This window comes from Phlebotomus argentipes, unplaced genomic scaffold, assembly GCF_947086385.1.
Source record: "Phlebotomus argentipes unplaced genomic scaffold, Phlebotomus argentipes genome assembly contig_5, whole genome shotgun sequence".
Taxonomy (NCBI): domain Eukaryota; kingdom Metazoa; phylum Arthropoda; class Insecta; order Diptera; family Psychodidae; genus Phlebotomus; species Phlebotomus argentipes.
In genome coordinates this window covers 160,968-173,645 of record NW_026776165.1, presented here as the reverse complement: position 1 = coordinate 173,645, position 12,678 = coordinate 160,968, and the positions used below count along the sequence as shown (strand labels likewise).

Below are 12,678 nucleotides of genomic sequence, written 5' to 3'. Positions count from 1 at the left end.
CTACAATATTTCTTTCCTGAGAGGTTTTTTTCCCGTCAATTCATTCAAATTCTTTAGATTTCCTTCGATTTTTACGCAGAAACAAACGTAATAATCATTTTTTTAGGTTATGTAAAGAATAAAGAACAGATTTAGTGAATAATTAGCATTCTAGCACAGAAATTCTGGAAGTTCTTGGCAATTAACAGTGATTTTTTATCTTTTTACACCAAGAAACACTGAAAATTGTGTTAAAATTCAACATAACCTCAAAAACAGTCATTTGAACTTGGAAATTTATTGTTTAGAAAACTTTCTGGGAAATTTTCACGGAGAATCAGAAATTTTCGGATCTCACTGTCCTGTGGATATGGTGAGTGTATGTATTAAATTTCCAGCCGCAGTGCTTCCCATATTCAAGAGTACAAGTCCTTTCTTTCACTATTCATACTCAACTTTATTTATAAAATGTTTTACATGAGAGTGGTTGTTCTTTTTCTCACTATAGTAGTCATCATATTTAGTCTAAGTTGCAGTTTTCTTCTCTATCAGTTTTTTTTTCTTTCTTTCTTTTATCTACACTGTACAAATTACACTGTCGTCCTGAATCGTACAGACTGCGTGTGTGTGTTTTGTCTGCTTTTGACAATTTTACAAAATTGGCATTTTTCACGTTTTTCCATGCAAGAACGAGATTATCCTTTTTTTCCTTCTTCGTTTTCTTATTTTTTTTTTACTCTTCCATCGTACACACAATTTGATCCACATCATTTTGGTAAGGGTGACATTCATTAGTCTTTTCCTTCTATGCCATCTTTCACTATTTAATGTCCTAAATATGTAAATTTTACAAATCTTATCTCCTATTGACACTTTCCTCTGCTTTTTTTTTTTGAGAGAGAGACATCTACTTTGAAGTTACACCTTTTCTTACGTGCTAACCATCTTTTTATGCTCTAACGTGAAACACAAAAAATACGACTCTTTCCTTGGGAAATTTTGCCTTCTTGTCCATTGATCATGAATTTATCAAATATCTTTAGCACCAAACTTATTGAAAGGGTCAATCATTTGTCTATCGGAGGATTTCTCGTGCTCTCGTTCTTTCTTCTTTTTATTTCCTAACAACACTCACAAGTATGCAAATCAAGAGACTTTCATTCTTACGTATGTAATTAAATGTTTTTTTTTCTTTTTTCTTGTCAAAAAGATCGAGCTCAGAGTGCTGGAAGGTGGTTATGGGCTCTTCAATGGCCTACCACCACAGATCCATCCTTCTCCTACACATTGGTGATTGGTTTGCAACGCATGATCATCTTGCTCTATACATTCTCACCTCAGATTTTATCACAATTTCCACCGTTAAGTGGGGGCATTTTCTCATTTTTACAGGGTGTTTATTGCTTTTCAGAAATACTGTGCACTTTAAGAGAGAGAGAGTGAATTTTGAGTCAAGCTCTGACTAAAAATTAACCCTCTCTCGACCAAAAATTGTACACATCCAACGAGAACCATTGCTGCAAGATCGCGATCGAAACTACACTTGTCAATATAAATTTACACAGTATATAATTTTGAGGGTGGAAATATTTCATTTGACACGACATAGACTGACATTTTGCTGTCTTACAGGATAATTCATCATCATCTAAATGTCTAAATATATCATCTTAACTTACTCTCCATATTTTCTGTGTGTATGTGATTTCTTTCTTCTCCTTTTACAAGTTACACCAAATATTCTTTTTTTTTTTAAATGACAGATTTCTGCTATTTTTCCTCATAAATATTACTTTTTTTCTTCTTATGTTATGCATTGTGAATGATTTCTTCCTCCTTCATGTTTTTTTTTGGCAAACTACGCAATAGTATCAAATAAGTGTTCGAGGAGAAGTATTTATTCTTTGTTTTTCACAACTATTACATGCTCTTTTGTTACCCTTTTTCATCATTGTAACCTTGTTTTTTTTTTAAAATTAATTATTGCATTAATACACGCGATTCAATTATTGCACAGAGTGATTTCTTTTTGCTATTTTAAGCTCCTTTTAGCTCACTATATATTTATTGTGTAACAGCAAAAAACATATACAATGAGGCAACATAGGGGACACTAGGGAAGTGGCATAATATATAGGGTACGCGAAGATAACCCAGAAATCATATTTGGGCAAGTCAATATACTATATGTCCTGCAAAAGGGTGTGTGCGGGATTTTATGGAGAGTGGCGCGAAAAGAGAAAAGCATGAAAGCGCAAAAACCAACTTCAAATTAGAGCCAGTGACAATTGACATGGCAATAAAAATGAATAGAGCGTCGCTGCGGGTGTGGAAAGTGCAATCAACGACCTGGGCGGATGCCCTACAATTGGGTATTCAATGGGAAAATTGTGGGTCACATAATTAGAGGCTTCCGATGGAATTTTCACAGGAAATTGCCTCTCCGCGGAAGTGCCTTTCAACAAAACCACCACCGATAAAAATCACGCGCTGTCGAGAGAGAGAGTGGAAAATTATCTAGTCAGTGCTTCACTTAACGATTCTATTGGCATCCTCTTATATAGGAGATCTGGCTTGAAGTGTTGCAGCATTGAATTTCACATACATTATTGGACAAAATCCATGGGATTAAGCGATGATGAAATGTGAGCCCTTTGCCAACTCCTTCGGTTCCGCGGAGATGAGAGTAGTGTCTTTCATGGATTAAGATGGCAGTGAGAAGAGAGAGTATGAGAGGGTCCAGAAAGTGTTGTGTTTCTTGGTCATTCAAGAAGAGATTTTCAGTGCGGAAAAGTGATGGATTTTTTGCCTTGTTATTTTGTCGTAATGATAAAACATTTTTAATATTTACACTATGTTGCAGTACTCAATTTATCAGATTGATTTGTTCATCAATTTAACACAAATCTCTCTTATAATCATTCTCTTATTTATGCTCAATGCCATTTTTCATGCTTTGCATTCACTTTATATGTATTTCCAAAAAAGAAAACACAAATTTTACTTACATGATTCTTCGCATATTAGCTGCATTGGATGAATTCAGGACGATTTGTCATTCATATTTCTTTAATCTACTAAATCTATGATTTTTAAATTAAAAAAAAAATAACTCCTATACATCAATTTATATATGGTTTTATTCAGTATACAACACAAATGGTCATACAATATGTTTTATATAAAACAAAAAAATATCTACTGCATAACTAATTGAAACTTTGATTAGACTTCTTAACTAAAATGATACAAAAGCCCTCAATCTTCGTCTGACTAGGAGAAATAAAAAAAAAATGAATTACAAACAAATCTTTGTACAGAGAATTAAAAAAAAAGAAGAAGTGTCAAATGTTGATTTCAAAAAGTTTCCTAATTCTTACATTTTATTCATTCATCTACTTACTTTTTTCTTTCTTCTTTTTACAAAATACCCTCGGAACTCCTATGAGTATAATTTATATATATTTACTGTAGTATTTACAAATTTATGCATTTATGCACTTTAATTTCTTATTCTCTGTCTCTTACTTTAAACTGGGGGGGAGAGGGGGGGGGGATTCAAAGGTGACAATCCTCTGAATAATCACATTTGTTTACACACACTTCTTTCATCAGCGAACGCGCGCTTCATGGCTTCGTGTCAAAATTTATTGGGTTCCCCCAAAAGTTCTGTCCGTCTTTTGGTGAATAAAACACACACTCACAAAACTATATGGTGTGGAAGAAGGACTTTTGGGTGGAGCGCGAAGAGTCAACAAAACTAGCAAATATTATTTACAGTGTTTTTTGGGATTTGTGCTTGCAGCAAAATTCCCGCCAAAACACTTAAGGTGCCATGAAGTTCGCCATGAAGAGCGGTAGCAGCGCCACGAGTGGCGACAGCAGTGCCAGAAAGTGCCTTAGGTTCGTCGCATTGCTCAAGCCCATGGTTTCCGTGGCGGAGCTGCGTGACACTTTGCTTCGCGCGGCGCCCTCGATCACATTGGCGCTTTCGTCCTCCTCCAGCACGGGCACATCCAGGTTGTTCTGCGTCACGAAGCGCGTCTTTGAGCTACACGTCAGTGGCGGATGCCACACTTTGGTCAAGTTCGGACTGTGCGCCTCAATGTATTCAGTACCCTGCGAAAGAAATGGTGGGTGGATTAGAGAGACAAAATGATAAGGATATTCAAAGGGGAAAACTGCTTTTCAGAGCGTCTTTTCTCATTTCGAAGCATTTCAGGTGATAAAATGTTATCTAGCACAATCTTCCTTCTTGTTGACATTTCTATGTCCGGATAATAAGATGTGGAGAGCCTCCAATGCTTTCAGTTTTCTTTTACCCTGGAAGCTTTCTACACCACAAAATCAACTCAAAATTGCTGATTCAAAGGTAAAAATTGATCAGAAAGTTTCCGAAATTAATATTTTTCAAGTTAAAATTATATTTTTGAGGTTATTTTCAATTTTAGCACAATTTTCAGTGATTTTTTGGCATTAATGGTTAGGAATAGCAATTAAAATGCTTTATTCTGTCATTGACTAACAATCTTGGCAACTTTAGCATAAGAATTGATGGTGATAGAGTGCGAAAAATCACTAAATCCATTCGTGAGTCGTTACATAACCTAGAAAAGGATTGATTTTCCGTGAAAATCACCACTTCATGATTGTATTTCAGGGTTATCTCTGATTTAGGAGTGTTAAAAGAAAAAAAAGACTCGAGAAAACTTAATTTCTGAGTCTCTTAACTATGACGATGAAGAATTCTTCTCAGAAAAATATTTGACTCTTTACCATTTTGCTGGCAAGTTAATGTCAAATTGCATAGCAAGAGCTTTTCATGCTTTGCCGCGAAACTTTACACTAAAAATTACAACTTCTTAATAGTTTCTGCACCTTTTCCACCCTCACCTTTCGCCACAGAACCTTCTCCGTTTGAGAGGTAAATTATTGAACACACTCCTCCTGCCCAGTTATCGTCTGCACGCCAAGTAACTGTGGCGCAAGTAATCAATTCAATGGATTCTGTACTTTTGTGGGGGAGAGAGAGGAGAAGGCGGGGAACTTTTGGGGACACACAGAAACTTTGCAACCACACGAGACTTTAATGCCCGGATTGCGCTGACCTCTGTGTGTGTGTGCGCCATTGAGGGTCATCCTATGGAGTTTTGAGATGTCTTGCAGTGAAGCGTACTGTGACACGTATTAATTAATCCTCTAAGCCTTAATGACTTGGTACTTCAGAGAGCCAAAAGAGGAGAGGAGAGGCAAAATGTGCGGCGGAAAGTGCAAAAGGGAGAACTTGCGGCAATGAAAGCGCTAAAATAAATCCCAGAGACTTTCAAGAAGCCTCACAGTGGAGTGGAGGAAACTTCAAAAGTTGTCGGTGCATTTCATAATTAAACGAACTAACAACAAGGACTCATCATTACGAGTTTTATCCACAAAACTCCCACTCTCTTCGTCATGGCTTTTGTGCGGGGAAGAGAGAGAGAGAGAGAGAGAGAGAGCTTTGAAAGTTCGGCAAAAGATGACTTTTAAGCAACAACCCCTTCAATGCCTCCGCATTCATGTCTCATATAAGGTCTCTTTCAATGGTGTAGAACTTAGGGTAAAGCGGCGCTTTTCACAATAAATCTGCCACTGCTGTAGATTTGAATGTGATGAATTTGAATAAAGCCTGTCCATACTATTACTCTACTGTCTCCTAAGCATAAATTGCATATTGAAATGTTCAATTTTATCCTCATTAATATCTTAGAGTCTTTGTTATGTCTTGAAGATCAACAACACCAAAATCACAACTTCAAATTGCATTATTTCCCGAGAGAAATCTCAGTCAAGACGTGCTCCTCTGCAAAAGTCTCTAAAACCAAATCATATATACATATAATTTTGCATGCACTTGAAGGCATTACGATGTAATTTTGTGATGAAAAATTGGAACTTTCAGCTGAATGAAGCAGAAAAATGATAATTTATTGGTTTGTTTTGCCAAACCGCATGGAGAACATTGACACGTCGACGGGAAATTGAATCAAATGGATGTGATTTATTGACTCTGGAGCATACAATTTGGTGACTCTCTCGTACACACACACACACACACACACCGACAAAAAGCTCCAGCAGAATTGGCAAACAGATAAACTTTCTCACTAAGCGCAATTTTCAGAAAAATTCCATCCCAACTTCCGCGTCTCCTGGCGTTTAGAGCGGAGAATCCATCAATGAGTCAGCATTTTAGTAAAAGTACCACAGCAAAAGTGTGTGCGATGCAGTAAAATTTTTTAAACAAATATATATCTATATATATATATATATATCGCATATTTAGAGAGAGAGAAAATGCCAAAATGTCGCATGAAGAGGAAAAGTTTTCACTCTACGAGTTTTGCTGGCAAAACTTCTGCCGAATCACTTGTAATCGTTCAATTAAACCATAAATAAATGAATTAGAGATCTATATTTGTGTGCGGGGGAAAATGCTCAACACGCGAATTGCCGCATGGCAGAGGAAAAGTTTCTCCGTTTGGTGGAAGAAAATCGTTTACATTCACATGGGAGTTTCACTTCGTCTTTCTTGGGCGTCGCGCGGCAAAAGGAAACTTTTGCAAAACCACCGAAGAAGATTTGTACCAATTGAATTTGCTGTTATCCTCGAGGGAAGGATGCTCAAATGCGGAGATTTAAATCAATAACGCGCCAAGCACACCATTACAAATTGATGTATTAGAAACATAATAGGATTTATTGAGGAGTGCGGAAAAAACAGAATCTTCAAGGCGAAAAATATTTGAATATAATTGTCTAAAATTCCCCCAAAAACTTTTCTTAGAATTGTATTGGATTTTTCACCCTTAAAAATCCTCACCCTGTGTGGCGTCGTCTCTAGAGAAGAATTGGAGGGCGGAAAACTATATTTCTCTCATTCGTCTTTTATTGTTATTAGTATCGTGCATCAGACACTCAAATACAATGTCTTGTGATGTTGGGGGAAAAAGACGTGCAATCATTCCCCAATCCTCTTTGGCATTATGATATTTTCATCGAGAAGGAAGCATTCATGTAATTTATGTACCTGTGTTATGTTCGACAAAGGGCCACTTTTATTGCCTACATTTACGAATAAATTTCCACACATTCCAAAGCATCTTCTTTCCCCGAACTGTCAATAAAATAAGAAAAAAAAGAAATAAGGGGATTCCGTGGTCGCCAAAATTTGCATGTGTTCGTAAAAAGTTCCTCATTGAATTAATTACCATATTTTCTGCGATTTTAAATAAGTTTGATCAAAAGAGAACTTTAGAAAATATGAACAGATCTATTTTGGGTGATTGAATTGAAGAAGAAAAGCATGCTTTTCTTAAGTCTCTGTGTTTGAATCTCAGTGTACAAGAATCTATTCGCAGATTGCCAGATAGAAAAAAAAATGCCAATGGACTTTATCGAGTGATATATGTGAAAAATGCAGGCCTTTGATGGGAAAGTATGTGCTAAAGAAAATCTCTCTTTGTCGTGAATAAACATCCCCCTTTTCCCCACCCAGACAGACGATATATAGTGTGGAGTGTGAGAAATATACAGAGAGAGGCTTATCAAAGGAATACCACATCCCACTACACTATAAATGTATCATCCTTGTGCCGCTTTCCCTTTGACATATATATATACATATATTTTCCATTGTGTTTTGCTTGAGTTGTAGGCGCGCACATTGACTAAGGGGCTTCACTATGCCTTTGTCGCGTGGGTGTTTTTTTTTTTCTGTGTGTGTATATTAGAGCACAAAAAACGAAGATTTTAATTGGCGTCGCCTTATTCGCTATCGCGACACAGGGAAATGCTGCTGTGTAGGATTGGTGGCAAAAGAAATACAACACATGGGAAAGAGACACACAGAGGAGAAACATCAAACGCGACATCAGCATACGAAGGTACTTAGCCTGAGCCTCTCTTGTGGCACCATCTCGCCTGATGAGTGGATCCTTTATCCACTTCGCCAGCGACTCGTGACAAAGGAATCGCGGCATTGCATGAATAAGTCATGCCCTTGTGGTTGAAACCGCGCGTCGAAAGTGAGTATGTTATCGCGAATGATATGTATGTATATATATATATATATATGCTAAAGGTTTTCCAATTGACAAGCTCATAAAGCATCCCGTTCACTTTGATAAGGTTGCATCGCGTGATTTCCCCTATAAATGCATTGAATGCCGAAACACACCTGCCAAAGAGTTGAAATCCTCTCCTTTGTGAGAGTACCTCCTGTCAAGAGGATGTGTGGGCCTTAGACATATAGTGTGTGTGTGTGTGGGTGGTAATAAGAGGCAAAAGAGTTGGTAATGCACAAGATTCGCATGATCAAAGGGAGAGTGAAAATGTGAAGAGGACGTCTCATAGTCACTTAATTCACACTTTTGTCGCTTTGACGAGCGTCGCATATGAGACAAAATGTGTGTTGAAAGAAGCGCGTCTGAAAGGCTTGAGAACTTGAAACGATTGCCATGCTGAAAAGGAGGGGACTTGAGGGTGGGTAAAAGTGTGACAAACTCATACCCAAAAGTTTTCCAATTAACCCTGTAATGAATCCATCTCGTGGGGCTTTTCCACCTCCAACTGAAAAACCAATTTATTAAATCGATATATTCATCGATCAGCCTTCAATAATTTCAATAACATGAAGACATGAAGAGAACTGAAAAAGAAATGTCTTAAATTCACCCACAAAAACATCCCTTATTTGCCTCCTGACATCCGATATCACTCTCAATCTCTCGCTCTCTCTTGAAATCAATTTCACAGAGGCAATATTGTTGATACAGTCCATCCAATGTGATTATTTCCAACGCAATTTCCCCAAAAATTTCAGGTGTGTGACAGAGGGAGGGTCAAGAGAGTAAATTTATGTGGATTAGATGGAAAAAAGAAAGAGGAGAAACAATGAAGAAGTGGCCAATGTTCAATTATTTATCGGAAACACACTATCATCACCTCGTTCTCTCTTTCTCTCTTCATTGACAGAGAGTCCTTTTATTTTTTATCAATCAAAGAAACAACCCCAATTTTCCCTGCCTGCAATTCACATCCCCTTCGCTTCTTACAAAGCCCCAGAAAAATTGATTGAGGGTGGAAATAACCACGGAAAAAGTGAATTTCCGTGTAATTCAATTCCTTTTGGGTGAATTGGGAATTGTTGGTGTCGACAACAGAAGGGGTCCTAAATTCTATTATATATGTATGTATTTTTTTGACTTACCGGAATTAAAGTGTTCTTGGCACCCCAGCAGAGTGGCTTAAAGGACCCTCGGCGAGTAATTCGCTGAAAGCTGTCAAATTGATTCGCCCAGTCGTACGTCACGAGGCGCGATTCCAGTGTCATGCCGGCCAATTCTGCCGGCAGCAGGATCAGGACGGGATTTGAATTGCTGCAAGAGAAAAAGGAGCCGTGAAATTGCATGCAACCCAAAATCCATATCCCTCTGAATGTTTTTGGGGGCGAATAGTCCAAAAAGGCAGACTTTAAAAGCAGCAGCATTGCGCGCACACAGGAAACTTTTTCTTTGACACACTCACGCGCTCACATTGCCAGGATATTTTTTGGTAGAAAGTCTCGAGGCCCTTTTCATGTCAAAAGAATTTTCTCATTGCAATATGTCTGTGTCATGTGAAAAGCACATTTGCCTGAGAATTTTCCTCTCCATCAACATATCTATGCGACTGGCAGTGTTCAGTGGGTGGGATTTTTTACTTCTTCTTCTTCTTCTGGGTGGGGTGAAAAAATAAGTCTCTATTTGTAGGGTGTTCTTCTCCACATTTTCCCCAATTTATTCCCACCCCCCCATGTGAAAAAGGAGAAATATAGCAGTTTTTTTTTCTCTGTGCCCACTCTCGAAACACTGTGACTCCTTTTATTGCCATGTCTGCGAGAGAGAGAGTTGCTGATGGAATGCATGGCAAAAGAAAAGAGTGATTTTAAATCTTCTCCTTGGCAATTGAAGCCACAAAACATGTCGCTATACATATAAAATGGAATTATTTTCGAAAATAGAGCTCTTGAAATATGCAATCTCAAAGTGCCTTCTTCTGCACTCCTCAAATCACTTCAATTTTCGTAAAATAAGCACTTTGCAAGTGTATTTTCATATATGGAAAGATGATGTACAAATGTGGCTTCTTCTATGGTTAATAAAAATTGGCTTTTTTACTAAAAAGAGAATTCTATTTACTCAGTTTTCTTTTGAAAATAAAATGAAGAGAGAAAGAAGACATTCCAAAGCATTACTCAGAATCAAGTGAAATGCAATTTTTTGCATTTCAATTTCAAATATTTTGTAATTGACACCTAGCGCTTTTCACGGTGGTTATACGAACTTCTAATGTTCAAATGGTTGTAGATTTTTGCAAGAGCTTTCCAACGAGCCCAAAATCGTAAAAACCAGGCCAATAGAACCGTAGTTAGATCGTTTTAAAGTTCAAAATTTAAACCTTCAAATCTACGGTCTGGAAGGACCTAGGTCCTTAAGTAGTGGTTCGTTGGAAAGGTCTTGAGGCCAGCTATAACGTGCTAGAATTTGGGCCCAATCCATACCATAGTGGCTGAGTAAATTGGAAAAATGTCATTTGGGGGTGTTCAAAATAGCGGACAGTTTGATTTGACATCTGCAATAGTGAAATTAATCTTTAAGGACACTTACACTGCCAACTCCTCAATGCCGAGGGAGTGCAATACAGTGGGAAGGCTCGGAAGTGAATGGCAAACCGTGAGCTCCTTCTGTCGCGGATAATAGAGTGCCAGAACAAGACACGTTTCCTCTCGTGTCGTCTTCCCGCCCAGCGTGATGGCCTTGCGCGATGAGCTGTCGTACGTGCACTCCGCCACGAGTCTGTCGCCAGGATATGCCTTCACGGGTGTCGTGAGACGCCTGTACTCTTGGTAGTTGGCGTCCGTGTTGCTGTCCGAGGCCACGGGCGGCAGCTCTTCATGGCCACGGATTTGCCTGAGGCGCACCTGCTTCCCAATCTGGTGAGTTCTCATCATCACGCCGAATATGTTGATGCCTTGCGGTGGGAAGGCGGGTCTTGTGCACTCTTCAATGCAGTGACCCTCGGAGATGACTCGCTCCTGACCCGGTGGGATGATGTGGCGCCAATTTGGATCAATTCCTTGGGGGGCGAGAGAGAGAGAGATGATAAAACAATTTAGCATTACGATGAGATTTGCAGCAAGGACGAAGGAGCAGGAGAGCTTACCGACTGACAGAACGCCGGCGTCGAACTTCCTCAGGGCCTGTGTATAGTAGAGGCGAAGCCCGGAATTGTCCACCATCGGCGGTGAGTTAATATTGACACCCACTCCGTCCATGGCGTGATGGTAGTGAGTCTCCATCATATAATAGCGCGCCTGGTAGATGTCAAGTGGGTAGCCGACTTCTTGTGGAAATGTGAAACCCTGTGAGCAAAAGGAGGAAGACAAAGCACAGTCAATTACATGTTCTTCTGTTTACCAACAAGCGCATCTTATAAAGTCTCTCTCCATCCACCACAACACCCAGGCGTCTTTACTCCGTAACTTTTGCAATAAATTGAGCTTGACGAAGAAGAAGTGTGTGTGTGTGATTTTGCAGCGCGCGGCAAAGTGGCACAAATGCACAATTCAAAATATACACCCACCCTTCAATTGACGTTGAAGGGAAAAGACTCCCTCGGGATATATTCCTCTGCACTCCTTGGGCGGAGGACCCCAAGAGCTTTCAAATTATATTCTGCCCAAAATATATATCTCATGCAGAGTTTTGGAAGATAGTGGTTGATAAAAAATTCACATGTGAGAGAGGGTGAAGAAGAGGGGATGAGAAAATACTCCATCATTTTGTCTTTCGGGGTATAAAATTGTAAAGTGTATTTCTTTAGTGTTTCATCCAATGAAAGACTCCATAAGCCTCACCAGTCTCGGCACTGCCAAAGAGTCCGTGAGAATTGAAAATTGTGTGAAGAGAGCATCTATGGGGATTTTTAGAGCAACTCTCCCTCTATATATGTATATATTGAATGTTTTTTTGAGGGGGGAAGAAAGTTGAATTTCTTCTCTGCATTCGCCCAGCCAAAATGTTGAGAATCTTTTGAGTGTGCGAAGAAAAATATAAGGCGGATTGAGACTTTCCTCAACAATTTCACCATTTTCTCCCACCCTCAACTCGCTCTCCTACCCCTTTTTTGTATTTGCACACCCTCTGGAGTGGTTTCGAAAGTGGGGTATATGTACCATAAACATCCACCGAAGGAGTGCACAGAATTCAAATTGATTTAACTCCCTTTTCCACCACGCGCTGGCATACATTCGATGGTGGGTGGATTTGAAATGGCCGAATTGATTGTAAGCTTATTAAGGCGGCGAAGCTCTTTGTGACCGAATAAGTAGGTTTAGAAACCTTGGACCCTTGTTAGGAGTGAAAGACGCTCAAGTGCTTCCCCATTTCGTACTACGTCCCTGAGCTTGAAGGTGGATTATTTGAAGGAAAAACTCAGAAAAACTATGTATCTGGCTCTAGTGCCATACTAAAAACTACCCCTATTTTCTTGCATAACTTTAGATTGGCTGAGATATAATTTAAAGACAAAATGAATTATTTTTCGATTAGAAATTACAATAAATATTCTGCGTTGAATAAAGAAATAATTTTTTTTCTTATTGAAAAAAATATCTGGATGTCT

The 12,678-nt window shown here is 38.8% G+C and overlaps 1 protein-coding gene across 1 annotated transcript in view; it reads right to left on the bottom strand.

Moving 5' to 3' along the window:
• Window positions 1–408: 408 nt before the first annotated feature.
• LOC132265918 (MOXD1 homolog 2) overlaps window positions 409–12,678 on the bottom strand; it is a 142,799-nt gene continuing 130,529 nt past the window's right edge. The window contains exons 7-10 of the mRNA XM_059766713.1: window positions 11,218–11,416; window positions 10,662–11,130; window positions 9,224–9,392; window positions 409–4,098 (exon numbers count right to left, since the gene is read on the bottom strand). Of these exons, the coding sequence (XP_059622696.1) occupies window positions 3,805–4,098; window positions 9,224–9,392; window positions 10,662–11,130; window positions 11,218–11,416 (1,131 nt within the window). The 3' untranslated portion in view covers window positions 409–3,804. The remainder of the gene's footprint in view (window positions 4,099–9,223; window positions 9,393–10,661; window positions 11,131–11,217; window positions 11,417–12,678) is intronic.